Source organism: Phaeoacremonium minimum (genome assembly GCF_000392275.1).
Source record: "Phaeoacremonium minimum UCRPA7 unplaced genomic scaffold PA7_03_scaffold_420, whole genome shotgun sequence".
Classification (NCBI taxonomy): Eukaryota; Fungi; Ascomycota; class Sordariomycetes; order Togniniales; family Togniniaceae; genus Phaeoacremonium; species Phaeoacremonium minimum.
The window spans coordinates 91,852-108,914 of record NW_006921322.1 but is presented as its reverse complement, the minus strand read 5'-3'; the positions used below and the strand labels follow the sequence as shown (position 1 = coordinate 108,914).

The 17,063-nt window shown below is 52.5% G+C and overlaps 5 protein-coding genes across 5 annotated transcripts; 3 read left to right on the top strand and 2 right to left on the bottom strand.

Moving 5' to 3' along the window:
• Positions 1-3,945: 3,945 nt before the first annotated feature.
• UCRPA7_5638 (hypothetical protein) lies at positions 3,946-4,679 on the top strand (the record flags this gene model as incomplete). The annotated part of the gene is made up of 2 exons (XM_007918183.1): positions 3,946-3,997; positions 4,060-4,679. The coding sequence occupies 2 exons, from the start codon at positions 3,946-3,948 to the stop codon at positions 4,677-4,679; spliced, it is 672 nt and encodes a 223-aa protein (XP_007916374.1).
• A 2,407-nt stretch (positions 4,680-7,086) lies between these two features.
• On the top strand, positions 7,087-7,452 carry UCRPA7_5637 (putative integral membrane protein; the record flags this gene model as incomplete). The annotated part of the gene is made up of 1 exon (XM_007918182.1): positions 7,087-7,452. One exon carries the CDS (start codon positions 7,087-7,089, stop codon positions 7,450-7,452), a length of 366 nt encoding a protein of 121 aa, XP_007916373.1.
• A 3,395-nt stretch (positions 7,453-10,847) lies between these two features.
• UCRPA7_5636 (putative glyoxalase family protein) lies at positions 10,848-12,095 on the bottom strand (the record flags this gene model as incomplete). The annotated part of the gene is made up of 5 exons (XM_007918181.1): positions 10,848-10,879; positions 10,935-11,044; positions 11,104-11,348; positions 11,402-11,554; positions 11,670-12,095. 5 exons carry the CDS (start codon positions 12,093-12,095, stop codon positions 10,848-10,850), a joined length of 966 nt encoding a protein of 321 aa, XP_007916372.1.
• Positions 12,096-13,313: 1,218 nt separating this feature from the next.
• On the top strand, positions 13,314-14,126 carry UCRPA7_5635 (putative magnesium-dependent phosphatase 1 protein; the record flags this gene model as incomplete). Its single annotated transcript, XM_007918180.1, has 1 exon — positions 13,314-14,126. One exon carries the CDS (start codon positions 13,314-13,316, stop codon positions 14,124-14,126), a length of 813 nt encoding a protein of 270 aa, XP_007916371.1.
• Positions 14,127-14,578: 452 nt separating this feature from the next.
• On the bottom strand, positions 14,579-16,254 carry UCRPA7_5634 (putative sec14 cytosolic factor protein; the record flags this gene model as incomplete). The annotated part of the gene is made up of 4 exons (XM_007918179.1): positions 14,579-15,256; positions 15,317-15,662; positions 15,725-15,898; positions 16,037-16,254. 4 exons carry the CDS (start codon positions 16,252-16,254, stop codon positions 14,579-14,581), a joined length of 1,416 nt encoding a protein of 471 aa, XP_007916370.1.
• Between the last annotated feature and the right edge of the window lie 809 nt (positions 16,255-17,063).

Below are 17,063 nucleotides of genomic sequence, written 5' to 3'. Positions count from 1 at the left end.
CGCAACATCTAGAAACGCCTTGTCCCCTTTTTGGCATTTGATTTCTAAGATCTGTCTACACTATGATCAGCAGGCTCAATATACTAAGTAGGTACGACTCTGCTTAGGATAAATTAAGTGAGTGACTTAGCGACCGCCAAGCCCTCTACGCCGGAGAAAGATCAGTATTTGAAAAGTCGCCAGTATTATATGTCGGTATGTTTTCGCTTCAGCTTATTCCCAGGCGATGTTGAGTTCAAGTTATGGATTCTGAGTGTAGAGTGTTTGATAAATTAAGCTGAGAATAGAAACGAGATACAAGGCCAGTGGCTCAGTTAAACACAGAGCCCATAAGCCATGGCGATCGATACACATCTCATCTTTTCACTTAGAGGCTACAATCTGTACAAGTATACTCCAAATACGCGTAAGGTCGAAATTCGTATCTGACACAACCCACGTCAAAATAGCCTCCGCTGCCTCCGTTGTTGCCTGTCAGAATATGATGTCAGCCATTGTAGCATTGTGAGATTTTGTTTCTTAGGTAATTCGGGATTTGGACTTACAGTCCTTCCAAGCTCGATAGAGCAAGTCCTTGCAGACGTCCATTGCTACCCGCTTACCAGTAGTGGCAGGATCCATGCAGTTGGAATCTGTTGTTCTCCAAAATATGGCATAGTTGTAAGTAGTGTACCAATTACCACTTTTGATCCACTTCATATCGTACTTAAACCCCGAAGAAATGCTAAGAACATCTGTGTCCTTCCACAACCTACATGCTTCATCTACATAGAGATTCACAGTGTCTCCGTTGACTGGACCGTGATTCTTCCACTTCTTATTGTCGTAGCAGAAGGTAGGCTTAGTAGGTACGGGTGTCGGTGGCGCAGTAGACTCTGGAGGCACGGAAGTTGGGGTAATGTAGGTTGCGTTGGGAATCGAAACTCCCCATTTAGCGGTACCGCAAACATTTTCCTCTGTTCCGCCGCCAACAATTGTGTTGGGCCAGTCTATCATGCCTGCAAGCTCCTCTGTCAGTTTTGAGCAGCCACAAGCTGAGGAAATACTCACAGCCAAGCTTCGAGTCGGACAAGAAATAGTCGAACATGTCAATGCAGGCGTAGTCACAGCCTTCGTTCGCTGTCTTACTGTTTGGAGACCAGCTGAACGCGAACTTGTAGATGTAATCGTAAGCGTGAGACACCTCTTGCCTCAAACCCCTTGCTGGACCAGTACAAAATGTAGAAGCGATTCTATGTAAATATTAGCACCTGATTTGATGTCAAGTCCTATCCGTAAGTATCCGGCATCTTACTGTTTCCATATATCGATGTTGAAGTTATATCTCTGGTATGTGCGACACTCCAGTGGTTTGGTGACCTGTGTCTTACTAAACTCTGGGAAATCATTTTGCATGATCTTTCTAACATCAAGTTCCCATTGCAGTGGTCGGTATTGTGCTACCATAGCTACCTCCCTTGAGCAAGGGCAACCTTTATACTTCCCCTTTCATAGAGTTTATTAGGTCATTCCATATTAGCTGAAGTGTGCCACTCACCGCTGTACAGATCTGAGTCTTAGTATCACCTTGGCAATCATCACCACCACATCTTGGCTAATACCACTGTTTTAGCTACCATGATCGAGGCGGTCACAGCTTTAGGGGGCCTTACAGATTTTTCTCGTGTCTTTGAGCAAGTGTTCTCTTCATCATTTGCTGTTTGAACTGCTGTTTTGGATGCACTGACTGCATCCGTTGCGAACGCAACGCCTCCTGCTGTCGCCGCTCCCGTTTTGATGATGTTGAATACTACGGGTAGGAATTGAGAGACCGTAAACGCACCGGCCGCTAGAATACCCGCAGCTCTTAAAGCCGTGTACAACTCTGCCATGGTGGCTGGGGTTAAGAGCTGGATAAAACTCACAGTGCCATCCACTACCCAGCCCATAGCCTCAATGATAGAACCCTGCAATTGAGCTTCAAGCAGTTCGATGTCAATTCCCGCTTCAACGTCTTGAGCAGCCTGCTGAAATGCCCTCCAGTCGCACAGCCCGCTCCGCTTTTTCGCAGCACATGCTGGGATAGTATCCGCGATTTTAGTCAGCTTATCCATCAAACCCGGCGCCAGGAAGATATTTAGAGAACCGTCAACTACTGTAGCAGTGACGAGAGGTGGGCCAGTGGTGGTAGCAGAAGGTGCGCCACCGGAGCCTTTGAGAGTAGCGGTGAAGACCTCAGTTAAGTAGCCCGTATTCACTGTTATCTTCGGGGTGCTATATTCGAATGTTAGCTATGTATCTGTGATGGTGGCGAGAACGCACTAGTCCACGGGATTGATTCCAATCTGTCCAGACTCAGTCGGTACCACAGCTCCGATGACGATGTCAGGAGGATTCCCCAGAGTGGAACTGAGCACTGAGGGAGTGACAGCTCTTTTGATGCCTGGCGCAAGTGGCAGCATTGTGGAGGACAACTTCCTAGATCTCGATCCTTGGACGGAAAATGTTGGCAGCGCGGCCGCGTTGGCAGTGTGAGTGACTTTAAGCGTGACAGCTGTAGAGGCCGTAGGATGATGCGTCACAGGAACTCTTGTGGTGGTTTGATCATCTTGAGCTAGATCAATGACAGCTCCTAGTGACACAGTCATAGACGAGAGTAAAAGGTGCAAGATCATAAAACACCGCATATTGTTGAGTGAGTAGTAGCGTATAGAGAAACTTGGGAAAACGCTTGAGACAACGAATGTAACATGTATTATTGTCTTTACTCGGGAGTGACGGTTATTGCGTGGGTTTTAGACGTTTAAATACATTGACCTAGCGATAAACCCGCTATTTTCTTGTGATGCTTTATGCATTCATAGGTGGCGAACAGTCATTGAATGACCATTATTATGATGTTGGTGCGTGTGTTTATCTTAAGATCGAAGCGGCCAACAGCCATCTCGACAATTTTCTTACACATCAGCCAACTTTGGGGCGGTTGGGACGATCAAGCTGATGGATCATCACGACTGAAAATAGATAACGGGCCGTGAGTTGAGTTTTGGCAACCGGCATAGATTCTATCAAATCGAAGGACACGCTACATGCTTTACCACCTGTTGGAGCCAACGGCTCAAGATGCAAGCGCCCGCCAAGGCTGGGGGCCGTGTATGTTAGGGTATTAGACCACATAGATAGTCGAAAGCAACGCTCTGCCTTGTGAGTCCAAAGTGTACCTTTGACTGAAACTCTACACCTCATATTCAATTATTACGATGTAAATTGTACTTTGAAGCTTGAAATTAGAGGACGTGATGATGATTGCCAACCTCTGGCTTTCCATATGCTGTTAGTTCAAATAGGCATGCCGTGAGTGAGGCTGAGGTTGATTGATGTAACGCTTAACCAGGCAGAGTAGATGGTTAGTGGTTCTATATTCACTCATAGATGTGTGAAACCAGATGGCGGCTTCACTTGCCACGGAGTAGGATCTTGTGTTATGCCAGTCTTGCCGAAGAAAATAACCAATACAAGAAAGAGGAGGTTCGTGAAATCTAATTATATTTTATCATTTCGCCAACAAACAAGAGCACTGAGGCGAGCTCCATAGTTGATGAGTATAAAGAAGTGCGAAGGCAAGGTCGAAATATCTTCTTTGGCGGTACCTCACATCACCATTCAAGTCAAACCACCAAGTGCTCTTGATTTCAGCTTAACCGCCATGAACTCACATCTTCCTCTGATAATATTGCTCTTGTCTTTACTCCACGAATCTGTTATTGGAGCTACAATATACTTAGGCCGAGAATGCTCACGTAGGTGTTGTTAGTATTGTAGTATCAAGTTTATGTCAATTAAAATGTCTTTGGCATAGATCCGCAAGTTATTCAAGACGCTATCTCGGCTGTGTGGGATAGAGCATCTCTAGCTGTCGGATACTTGAATAAAGATCCACCCCCAGACACTAGTCTTGACGAAGTGATGGTTTATCTTTTGGGAACCCCCATCCAGGAACCGGCCACAAAAGTACGAGGTGAGACATTAGATGCCATTTCAAGATTTATTGACGATCAAGTTGCTGATACGACGCCCAAGATCGTCTCCAGAAAGTTGCAGCAATGAAACAAACATACCGAGTCAAAGTAGGATGGGATGCAATTATCGAACCGAAACTCGACGACGTCGTAATTCACTGCGATTTCAGCCGTTTCCAAGAGACAGACGATGACCGATACTTATTTGACCCCACGGCCAAGGCCCAGATTCCAAAATCAGGCCTGGTTCTCTCTGATTCTTGTCGGTTGGGAACAGCCGCCCTAGAAGCCAAAGACAAAGACCTGATGGCCACGCGAGCTGTCACGCTTCAGGCTAATCTGAAGGAAGGTGTCGAAGATGAGAACTCAGAGAATCCGGATGATTACGACAGAGGGGACTATCCTGAGGTTATACAGCTCTGCGAGAGCCAAATGGAGTTGGTCAGGAATGATGCAGAAGGCAATGGTCTTCTCACCGAGGACATGATCTGGGAGACCTTCCATAGCAAGGCGAACATAGGCAACCTTAGCCCGCTGTCTGGAGAGGAGAGCGATGGCGACGCCGAAGAGCTTTTGACGGCCATGGATGCTTACGCGACGCTTGAGCATGTTCTTCTCCACGAGGCAAGTGAAAACTACCACCTTGACTCTGTCAGACAAACAAAATATTCCTGTGACTAACAATAGACGTCTTAGTTCACCCATCTGCTGAACAATGGACACACTACTGATGGCAAGGACGGAGACTGTTATGGCTGGGAATTGGCAGGCGAGTGCAAGGACCAGAGTCACGCTGACACATGTGCTTTTCTCGCTCTGGCTATCTTCATTCGCTACAAAACTGGTTATATTCCTCAAGAAGACGGAGGTGTGATGTACATGATGCCAGAATTAGAGGATGCACCGTTACTGGCTGGCGATTTACCATAGATAGGCGCAGTCGATGAACAAAACATAGTCAAGAAGGTGGGCATTTGAACCCTATTCTCCCCGCTGGATAAAAGTAACTGTGTAACTCATCTGTTGGATTAAAGAGAAAGTGACGTCTCTTCGTTTGTTGTTTCCAGCTACAAGCCAGTTGTTGTTGTTGGTACCGTGGTTTCTCTTGCCGTGAACCAACAGGTATCTGAGTTGGGGGCTAGGGCCTGCCAGCGGCCCCCGAAATGTAGTCGCCGGAGGTTGGCTGCATTTCCGTGGGGGCTCGTTTCACCTCAACCAACATGAAGCGGCGAATTGTACGCCGTATAATTCGCCGCTCTCGCCCGGTGCTGCATTCCTCATGATCTGGCCGTCGCTGCGTTGATACTTTGCGTGCCACCTCACAATAGCCATGGCCGTCGTGGCCAAGTCATCGAGCGAATCGTTAGAGCTACTGCCTGCGCTGTCCTTCTTGTCGTTGCCGACTGAGATCCGCCACGCCATATTCAGTTGCATTGTCCCGTCGTCAATGCTGCATATTTCCCGTCCAGGATGCCTTCTCAATGAGAAAGCGGAGGATAAACTTTACAGCGTCGCATGCCGCCACATGACAGACGTTGAATGGATAGCAGCCGCTCTACCGGAACTACATGCTCAGGAGTACTCCTCAATAGGCAGATGGGTCAACTTTCCGAACCATCTTGCCTGTATCATGTCCGGAATAGGCTGTCAACCTCGTGCACACAGTGGATGGCTATCACTGTTGCTGACCTCCCGCTTCATATATCGCGAGTTTCTTCCGATCCTTTACTCGCGCCTCAAGTTTAGCTTCCATGACTGGGCTGTGTTCTCCAGGTTCTTCTCAGTTGTGCCAGCAGATAATCAAGCTCACATTCGCGCCCTGTGTGTTGCATGGGGCTCGGAAGCTCCCTTTAGGGCGAGCCGCACACAGCAAATTACAGATGCAATGTCGGCTGAATGGCGAGGTATCTGGTCAACAATACAAGGATTGCCGGAGCTGCTCTCTGATCTAGATGTGTTTGTTACCGTTCGATACGGGATGGACCGCACGTTCTACAAGGACTTGCCCGATTCGGAAGAAAAAGCTCTCCTGCATGAGCCGTTGAGAAAGATCCAATTAGCACCGAAGGGCCGATTCATAGTCACAGAGATCATCGAGGCTCGACTTTCGACGGAGCAGATTCAATGGACGAAGTTGACACGTCAGGTAGCCCCTGCTTATAGCATCGGCGAGCCTCCCGAGGAGCGGCTCGAGTTCTATTCCAAATTCCCTTTCGAGCTGCGATGGATTTACTCATGGGGCAAAATACCAAGTCGACTCGAGGTAGGTGTTGCGGAAATCTTCGATCCTTCTGGGGTTTGCTAATATTGGCTGTGTAGTGGGAGTCAAGACAGCTGGGACTCTTGGATGATTCTCGGATCCCACCTTGGCATGGAGGATTCAATAAGAGACTTGAGCAGCTTTCCATCAGAAAACATACCCTTCTCGAATGTATGGCATTGGAGTCGCTATTGATACTACAAAGTGGAAGATGTCATTGGGAACCTCGGACGACTCTTCGGCGCGGATTAATTCTCCCCATGCGGCGCGCTCTTGCAGAAAGAGAGAGGCTCGCAGCTGCTCAACCAGAGACCAGCCATTCGTAGAAGCGATAGAAACATTTGCATGTGTCAAAGAATCTGAAACAGGCATCCTCATCGACTGCAGGTTTGATATTGAATGATCTGGCACCCTGCTGAGCCTGAAGGCTTCTGTCATTTTAGGCCAATTCATTCATCGGCGTCGCCGGCTGTCAAGTGCTCTAAAACGACTTCTCAAGACCCATCTTGCGGCTTGCTCCTGGCCTCCCTTCATTAGCGCCTCGAATTAGCGCTGGCTTAGGTGCTGGCAGGATCCTTGGCCTGTGGACTAGGTAACATTCCAGCGGTAGGCTCCCCCGATCCGGGGCAGCTTTAACATGCGCCGAGGTTCGATGATCCAACTTCACATCTGCCTTCTCACTCATAAGCCGTGAAAAAAGCTTCAATCTCCTCTCATAGCACAAGCCATCTCCTCGAGGTATCAGACAGCTATACCGACACTCATTTCTCTCCATTTTAAACAATTCTTGTTTAATTTAAACAACAAAACATACAGGCCGGCGTCACAATGGCAATCCTCGCAGGCATAGCAACAGGCCTAGTGGCTGGCATCCACGTCTACATCACCGTCCTCGAGATGTTCCTCTGGACCACTCCGCGCGGTCGCAAGGCCTTCAAGTTGACGGCTGACTTCGCCGAGAAGACAAAGGTTCTCGCAGCAAACCAAGGTCTCTACAATGGCTTTTTGGCCGCTGGACTCGCCTGGGGACTCCTGCACCCCGTCACCGAAGTGGCGAGCCAGATCCAGCTGTTCTTTGCCGGCTGCGTCCTCGTTGCCGGCTTGTACGGCGCCTCAACAGTCAGCCCGCGGATCCTTTACGTCCAGGCCCTCCCAGCGGCTATTTCTATCGCCCTTGTGCTCCTGGACATCTAAGCTGCAGATGCCTACCTGTCTGTCTGCTGTGGGGGGCGGCTGGTGTTCATTGCATTCAAGCCCCGCAGGAAAAGCGTGCGACTCAGCACTTCACTTGAGATCCTCGGCCCACACTCTGAGGATGAAGCTTCCGGGCATGGATACGATACCTCCATGCAGGCATGCGGCAACATGACACGCTTGGTTTTCCCACGGAGGACAGGGGAATGTGGGCAGTTTGACGTGCTTTCTGGAGTCACTCCAAGGATAAATTTAGATGACTGCTGGAGCTGCCGAGCATAATAACTCTAGACTACACCAAATTCATATCTGACCCAAGACACACTTGCTGTTCGATCGCTAACAAGAGATGCACACAGATTTTCCGCTAATGCCGCGCCTTTCTACATGTCACCCATTCCATTAGTCCCTCTAACCTTCAGTGAACATCAGCCAACACAAGTGCCCTCAATTCCGATACGCCTTCTCGTCCAGGTCAGTGCTTGCGTAGAGCGAATAAATGGACTGCTCTTGTCTCCTAGTCCCACCACTGCTTCGACTTTCGACGGGAGAGACGTCTTGAACACTTGCTGCTTCTGACGACACATCCGTGACAGACGGTATCAGTGTAGGCTTCGATCCATTTTGCAAGTGCCTATAGTAAGCCGCCGCATCGTCTTTACTAACCGTCGGCGCGGGCTGTGCCAACCCGGGCGCTTGACTGTTTACAGGAGGTATGGTAGGAACGGGCGGCACGTCGTCTTCGCCAGGACTCGGCGTCCGGAAAGCATGATCATCACGACTTGCTATGCTCGATGCCATGCTCGTTCTGTTGGACCTTCCACCCAGGGGGTTGAGGCGCAGCGGGTGATGCCGACTCGTTCGCCGCAGCCAGCTGGCAATACTCTTCCGTATTGATGGCTGCTCGACTCGCGAGGGACTGAGGACCGGAAGGGGGTAGGACGGATCGTGCATTTTCTCGTCGAATCCATGCGGTATCCTCGGGCCGAATGGGGTTGCAGGGAGTTCAGCGATGGCCATCTGCTGCCTTGGTTCTACGCCACCGTTGTTATTGGATGAACCGAAAGCGGCTTGCCTGACTTCGTTAAGGATGGACTCGTTGGAACGCTTGACGGTCGGAGCTGCCATCGCTCCCGCGGCAGGCCAACCAGATGCGGCGCCCCGTTCTCCTCGGCTCCCATCTTGAAAGCTGGTCTCGTCCGCTAAGCGTTCGCCCCTGTTGCGCCGCCGCCGTCTCCTCTTGATGAGCCACGCGCACCATAGAATGCCGACAACGAGTGATACGGCAGCTTTGATTGTGTTAGCAAGCGATGCAATTCTGCCGGGGAGATGGCCCGAGAAACTAGATCGAGTGCCGTCATTTACTCACCCACGGTTCCGAAGGCTATGCCAACCTTCATGCTCCCAGGGGGTCCATCGGACTGCTTCTCCTTGTAGACTCTCTGCCCATCAACGGTTGTCTGAGACTCCTTTGGCGCGTTCGCAGTCTCTGAGGCAAGGGATGTGGAGGTGAGTGTGGAAGTGGCATCGTCTTTGGGTGTCTGTGGAAGGATGGTGGTCAATGTAGTTCGGGACTCGCTGCTGAAGACAAGAGGGGGATCTGAAGGGGGGAGGGCAGTGGAGACGATGGTTGTGGTTCGGGCGGGAGGAGTGACTGTCACCACTGGGCGTGATGAACTACTGGACAACACCACAGAAGTCGATGAGGAAGAGGGAGTTGACAACGACGTCGTCGACAATGTTGAAGACGTAGACGTCGTAGTCTCGCTGACTGCCGGTGCCAAGACCGGCGGAGGCTCGGCGGCAGCAACTGTAGTAGTCGCAGGAGGGGGAGGAGAGGATGGTGGAGGAGGAGGGGATATCGATGTGGATGTAGATGTTGATGTGATTGTTGCCAGAACGGAGGTGCTAGACGATAGAACCGCCGGCGGGAATACTGTTGTGGTTGGGGATGGCGAGTCTTCTGCATCAGATTCGGAGGCGGCGATCACCTTTGGCGATGGTATATCATCCTCATCATCCGAATCCCCGTCTTCATCGTCACTTCTGACTTCGAGACGCAGATCATCTTCAATTCCAAGCCGAATGAGTTCACGCCCGCGTCTTCTCGATCTGTCATCGAGTTTAGCCATGATCATAAGATTTTGGATCTTTAATTGGTACTGACCGCAGAGCGCTTCGCGGGAGAGTTGTCATCTCCCTGAAAACTCGAGCGCGTATAAGTGCGGATTGGAGTGATTTGTCCAGTTGGAGTTCAACACATGCGAGACTGCGCCCACTGTACGATCTGTCCAAGAAAACAAAACGATGATGGTAATGATAATACAGCGATAAAAAATAAAATAAAATAAAATAAAAAAATAAAAACGCAGGCCCTGCCCGTAGAAGAAGAGAAGGAACAGAAAGCTGGAGTGCAGCACTAGTGCTAGATGCTCACGAGAATTCAAAGACGAAGAGTAGTAGCTGAGCTGAGCTCCAGAGCCTGCGAAAGGCGAAGGCCTGCATTTCTTTTCACCGGCATTCAACCCCTCTTTAGTCCCCTGAGAGGCTGGGGAGGCCATCACGGTCCGCGGCAGCATATGCTAGACATGGCGGGTACGTCTGGTGTTTCAAGTGTGAAGGCATTCCCGCCAAGTTTCAAAGAACAGCGGGCGCAGAACCCGTTGATCGCATTGCCAAGCCCACCACCAGATGGTGCGACGGCGACCCCCATGTTGACGCAACGTTTCTGGCCCGCAAAACAGCATCTGAAGATGTGTCGCATTGGTGATTGTGTCAACTGAGGTCTAACTGTAACGAGCGCTCTGATATTACAAAGCTTCTCTACTCTTGGCAGCTGAAGTTGAAGCAAAACGTTGGCCAGTGGGATGCGCCGTCTGTACGCTGATGGTAAGGCGGCCCTCGTATGCCCTCACCAACAGGAAATTTAGTTAACTCGAGGTCCACAGACCGTTTGAAATCGCAATCCCCGTGCCGCGAGGTGAATCGATTGGCCGAGCAAATCTACGAGCAACCTTGTCGATGTAAAGTTGTTTCGAGGAGTCCACCAGTAAATTCGTTGCGGATAACACGGCGCGGGACGAAACAGACGGGGGTGCCTGACAGTTCCGCTGTCAGTAGCCCTCCCAGAATCCAAAGGTAACCGGATTCGCCAGTCTCTTATGACAAGTGAGGTTTGAGCATACAACCAATTGGAAGGACCATTGATGGTCTTGGGCAATATTTCGCTCCTGCTTCTCACCCGGACTTATGTCAATCATGTGTCTGCCTCGATCAGGATGTTGCATGCATTCAGGATCTGCGAGATCTTCCCGAAAACCAATGGCCAAATTGAATGGCATAGATATATTGCTACTGACTAAATAATATACAGCATATCGTCGTCGCCCATTTTCCTAGGTCAAGAATGTAGGAGGTAGATCGGGACCTGTAAAGCATGAGTCTCTTGATTCTATGTATCAAGTTGGAGGGCTGGCACTCACCCCAGACATGCAAGTTGTCTGGTGCTGCCTTTGTTTGCTGAGTCGGGTGGGTCATGTCGAGGAGGTCGCCGTCAACGTAATGCTCGAGAATGAAGCCGGAGGGATCAAACCTATCGCATATTAGTCGTGGGCGGCCCTAGAGGAGTATGAAGAGAAATTTGAGCCTTACCAGTAATCGAATATCTGACTGCCCATGATATGCCGTCCGACACCCCAACAGTTCTTATAGCCCTTGTGCCTCAGCCAGTCGTGACCCAAAACCTGAGCATCAAAGTCGTGTGTCTCAAAGGACGAGTGATGAACATGCATCTTTGGGCCTTCGAAGAAAAAGAAGCAGTGGTGGTCGACCTTGATGTCGCCACGGTTCAGTCGGAAGAAGACGGTGACATCCTCGCCGGCATCGTTATGGATGAGCTGCCCCGGGGCATCAGCCAAGCATTCTGGGTACGGGTAATCAGGCCACAAACCTCGCTGGGGTAAAAGTTGAAATACGTCGAATAGAACTCGTAGCACTTTTTGAAGTTGGTCACACACATGCCAAAATGGCCGAGTTTGTGCACCGGTGTTGGTCTCTTCTCGAATCGCTGTGTCTGGTTCACCCCGCGGTTGTGCTTCTCGGGCTAAAAAAGTGCGTGTTAGTCGTCAATGGATCAACAAATCCATTCCTGCCCAAAACTCATCCGGTCCTTCTACGGTCTCAAAGCCACGAATTCTGGACATGGAAAGACTACTTACAAAATTGGGCTTCAATTCGGGAAAACGAGGGTCCAATGGCTCTACTTTGGATTGGCCCCAGACAAGGTGGAAAGGGAAGCCATCAACGGGGTCGTAGAAGGTGACGCATTTCCCGCCTCCCGGTGCCGTCAACTCGTAGACTTCGCTGGGGTTTGTCTCCTTGGGAAGGATCTTGGAGGCGCGTTCCAGCTCTTCTTCGCTCTCGACAGCAAATGCGGTGCCACCAAACTCGGTGGATGAGGCTTCCTCGACGGCAAGGACAAAGGGCTCGTCGCCGTAGCCGCGATAGTATGTACGGGCACCATCACGGGCTGTCTCAAAGAAACCAAAGTCCTTCATAAACTGTCGGGCCTTCTCGGCATTCTGGTGCTTGTAGTAGACGTGTGATATACGCAACAGGTTGATCTTCTCCACGGGGGAAGCCATGCTGGGCACTATGATGTTGAGCCACTGGTAGTGGTCGTCCTATGAAGCAGAGCAAAGGCTGTAATGACTCGACTTGGGAGACGCTTAGGGGCTCAATGAAGGCATCAAGAAGGAAACAACCAGGAGAGTGCCAGTCCGGCGGGAGCTAGACGATGTATATAACCCCAATCCCCCCATCCAGACGGGAGGCTACACTCCATGATGGAGGCACAGTAAAGGCATGGTGCACCGCGGGGTTCACAGTGGGGTAGCTCCTCCTCCGCCTCAGCCATCGTCACTTAGATACAAGTGGGCAGACCTTTACGGGCGGCAGTTCTGGGGGCGTGAGAAGAGGCTGTTACAGCATCATTAGAAATCAGGGGGGCGTGTCGTGTATTACGACAGAGCCAATGGACCGAGCAGGCCGAGGCGGGTGAGAGGAGTAGCTCTTGTCGGCTCACAAAGAACAGCCTATAATAAGATTGTGCAGCCATGATCCAGCATCTGTACATACAAACCATGATAGACACGAGGAGCAGAATTGGAGATTTCGGCAGATTGCTGCAGCAGGTGGGAATCCTATGCAGTAGAGCATGCAGGCTAGGGATAACTGTACGTCCGCTTAGGGAACCGGGGACTGGACACTTACTGGCTTCTCGGAGGCTTCTTCTGTCATCTGCCAAGTTTGAGCTCTTTCTGACTAACGACGAAGCTCCATCCTTTGTTATGCCCCAGTCTCACTGACTTCTTAGTCCAGTACGGACAAGGCGGGGGGATTGGATACCTCAGGTAGGTACAGGAGAGAAGGGGCAGAGTGAATTTCTGGGGCAAGGTAGTAAATGGCAGCCTCCACTAACAGAGCACTCTTCAACGATACCTACATAGATGCAATCTCCAAGCTCCGTGGCCCCATTTACACCTCCGGCAGACAACATCCACCGCGGATCGGCCATTGATCTGACTACCGCTCGCCCTGCGTCACCACATTCGAAGCCAGCCACGCCTCGCCTCGCCCTGCGGATTGCTACCACGAGAGAGACGCCGTACTGCTAGCACAGGAACCCCAAGAGCCAAGCTGCCCGGAAAGCCGGTGTCACACGTGTGCATCTTCGTGCTGTACTGTACCCCTCTGGGTGGTTACCCCTACCCCACCTTGGTCGGCGTCGAGCTTTAGATATTGGGCATCTCGAGCTTCGTACGATGCCCCGGAAGCTCTCCAAGAGCGGGCCGCCGCCGTCAATGGGCAACGCCAACGGCAGCGGCAGCGGCAGCGTGTCGACCATCATCACCACCACAAAGACCGCCTCGGCGTCGACGACCGACTCGCTGCTGCCGCGCATCCTGACCGACGACCAGCCGCTGCCCCGGCTCGTCATCTTCGACCTCGACTACACCCTGTGGCCCTTCTGGGTCGACACCCACGTCACCCCGCCCCTCAAGGCCGTCCCCGGCTCCGCCAACGCCGCCGCCCAGGACCGCACCGGCGAGCACTACGCCTTCTACTCCGACGTCCCCAAGATCCTCTACACCCTGCCCCTCGCCGGCATCCGCCTCGGCGTCGCCAGCCGCACCCACGCCCCCGACCTCGCCCGCGACATGCTCAAGCTGCTCTACGTCCCGCCGCCCTCGCTGCAGTCCTCGGCGTCCCAGCAGCAGGCAGGCGGCGAAGACCTCGTCGAGGCGTCCCCGTCCAAATCCAACAACAGCAGCGGCGGCAAGAAGGAGAAGGCGCGGCGGGCGCTGGACTTCTTCGATGGCGGCCTGGAGATCTATCCCTCCAGCAAGATACGGCACATGGAGGCGCTGGCGAAGCGCACGGGGATTCCCTTCACCGAGATGCTCTTCTTCGACGACGAGGCGCGCAACCGCGACGTCGAGACGCTGGGCGTGACCATGTGGCTGGTGCGGGACGGCGTGTCGTGGAACGAGGTCGAGAATGGCGTCAGGGAGTGGCGGCGGAGGAGAGGATACGGAAGCGGAGGAGGCGGCGACGAGAGGAGGAGGACGGGTGGGCAGGACATGGCGCACAATTTTGCCCAGTCGAGAGGTTGAGGCTCGCGCGTCTTGGTGCGTATCTTGGTGCGCATGCTGCTGGCAAAACTGGCCAGCACTGATTTAAGAGCATCAAGGTGCCTACGTGGACAGATGTTCCACTGTGAAGGATGAGTACGGACACATTATGAACATTGGTTTGGCGTTAAAGAGCCACATAGACTTGGGCACAGGCAGGGATGAGGGCCTTCTAGACCGTAGAGAGATAGACCATGGTGCGAGACCACGCGGTTGCACGGAATAATCACATGTTGTCTATGATCCACCCCCTATTCTGACAGGATCTCCATCGATCCTGTGGTATATGTATAAATAACTATGTTTACATTGCGAGAAACCATGGGCCCAGATATGTCCAACGCAAAAAAGACAAATGATGCACCAGGGCGTCGATAGTCTAAATAAAGTGAAGTTGGCGCCCCCGTCTTCAAAAAACACCACATTGCTCCTCTCTATGCCGCAACAGGCTGCGCTTCTGATGTCTTTCCAGCAATAACCTTCTCCGACACTTCGGCCTCTTTGGGGTCCGCAATCGACAGGTTCTGCACGCCTTGAGTCTCGGTGATGATGGGATCTGTCACGGTGGGCACCGCGGCCTCTTGAACTCCGTCGGTGACAACGGCCGTCTCGCCCGTGGCCGCGGCCTCGGTGGCCGGGATGTCTGCGGTGGCCTCCTCCAGCTTCGTCTCGTCCGCCTTGGAAGCCTCCTCGACGCTAGGCTCAGCAGGCTTGCCATTCGCGCCCTTCGCCTTGTCCTCGGGGAACGCCACGGGGATGGTGCAGATGCGCTCGGAGCGTTGCTTCTGGTCGACGCTGCCGACGGCGATGCACTCCATGCGCGCGCCATCGTCAATGTAGCGCCAGTAGACGGGGCCCTTGGGGAACTCGGTGTAGCCGTTCTCCCAGGTGGCCAGGTCGCGGATGGCCGGGTCGAGGTTGGGCATCTCGCCCCACTTGAAGTCAAGCTCGCCGCCGTAGTGCTTCGGGATGTTCTTGGGGTCGATGAAGGACTCGAGCACGGCTTTCGTCTCGTGGTGGCCGAGGATGAAGATCTTGGACACGGTGATGGGGTCGAACCACCGCTTGATCCAGCCCCAGACGGTGGAGAAGAACATGGGCGCGCCGAGGATCTGACGTGGCAGGACTGTGGTCAGCTTCTGTCAGTCTGGAGAATGGTTTGGTCTACTCACAAATATCCTGTCTAGAGTCTCGGGGTAGTGTGCCGTCGCCAGTTGACTAGCCGCCTGCATATGGCCCTTCAGATTCCAGAATTGGCGAAGACTGACGCCAGACACATCGACAATGTTCGTGCTGAGTGTGATTGGGGTCCGGGCATTATCACGGTCTGTGAGCTCGGTGCACAGGGGCTGGACGAAGCGGGTGAGGTTCTCGTAGAGGGCAAACAGTCGTAGCAGCTTGGGAGGTGTCTGGCCGTCGGTGGTGGCCTTGCTATATGTGTCGTTGGAGGACTTCTCATACTCGTGGATGGTCTTGGAGTCAAGGTGTCGGATCTCGAAAAGATAGACCGGGATGCCGCTGTTTGCGCCGAATTGTCAGCCACTTTGTAAGGTATCACAGCATTGGGTGCAGACACTTACCGCCTGTCCCTCCGACCTGTCCATTGTGGATATAACCTCCGGCTCTGCTCGTAGGACTCGACGTCGATGGTGTCGTACAGCAAGGGCAACTGGTTTGCTATGCGCCAGTCCTCGGTCTCCTTGAACTGCTTGTAGGCGTCTTGTACGATCCACCGGCGGGCTCGGAGAAAGCGCCTGCGGGTTGTACATTGTGTCAGTAACCCTGCTCTTACTTTGTGTAGTGTTTCTTGGGTGTTTTTTGGCCCGGGAATAGCTCAGAGGGAAGTGGAGGCAGGGGAGCGAGCCAAGGGGCAGACGCAGGCGTAGACGTACAGCAGGGTTTGATCGTCGTGCGAGGGCGGGGGGCCGGGTTTGTATGCGCCCTGCTCCTCGAGATAGGCCTTGAAGTTCTTGAAGGCCTCCTCCTCGTCCGGATTCAGATGCCCGAGGTGGCCATGCGGGTAGCCAAACTCGACGCCGGCCGCCGACTGCACCTTTGTGGCGGGGCCGGAAGTCGCGGAGTGGTGGTGATGGTCCTGGTGCGGCGACATGGGCGGCAACACGGTCAACGCAGCGCAACACGCAACTGCAGGTCTGTCGGTGTACTGAAGAGGGCCGAGAAAAGGAAGAAGAAGAGGTTCTCACCGACGGAATGTCAGATAGTGAGAGGTAAGTGCGGTAGGGCAGAGAAAAACCAGAGAGCCGCGCCGCAGTCAGCACTCTCGCGGATTAGTCTGATCTGGTATGGCTAGTGCTGCACCTGCACCTGCACCTGCACCTGCACCTGTAGATTAATTATGAGATGGATTATAGGGGGTCCCAGGATCGGGCCCCCATACATTTCTCGCTAAGCTGACCTCATTGCGGTTCGGTCATGCCTACCAACCCGTCCCGAGCAGCCCTAACAACCTAAATGTCTAGGTACAGTACCTAGGTAGCTGAGAGCGGTTTAGTCTCCGGTGATGCGATGGGTGCTATGGGATACGGATAAGGTAGTAGGTAGGTACAGGAAGAAATGACAGGCGGGAGACGGGAGCCTCTCGATGACGTCTTTTATCCCATGACATGACTTGGTTAGATGGCTTAGATGGCTGGAGGTCAGCATCGTCATTGAGTACATTCACATGTCAATTGCAGTTGGCTGGTACTTCAGATGACGAGGGCCTTTTACTCTGGTATTTCTTTATGTCTGTAGAAGTGATATCGTATCTAAGATCTTGAATCTTGCATTCAATTTGGTTTTCTGTCTGACGAATCCAGATCCCTGGCAATTGGTAAGCGCTATGGATGCGCACTGTTGCGCGTAAACTGACGCTATCCTAGCGGCGATCAGGGTTCTCGCCGCCGGGGAATCTCGTGG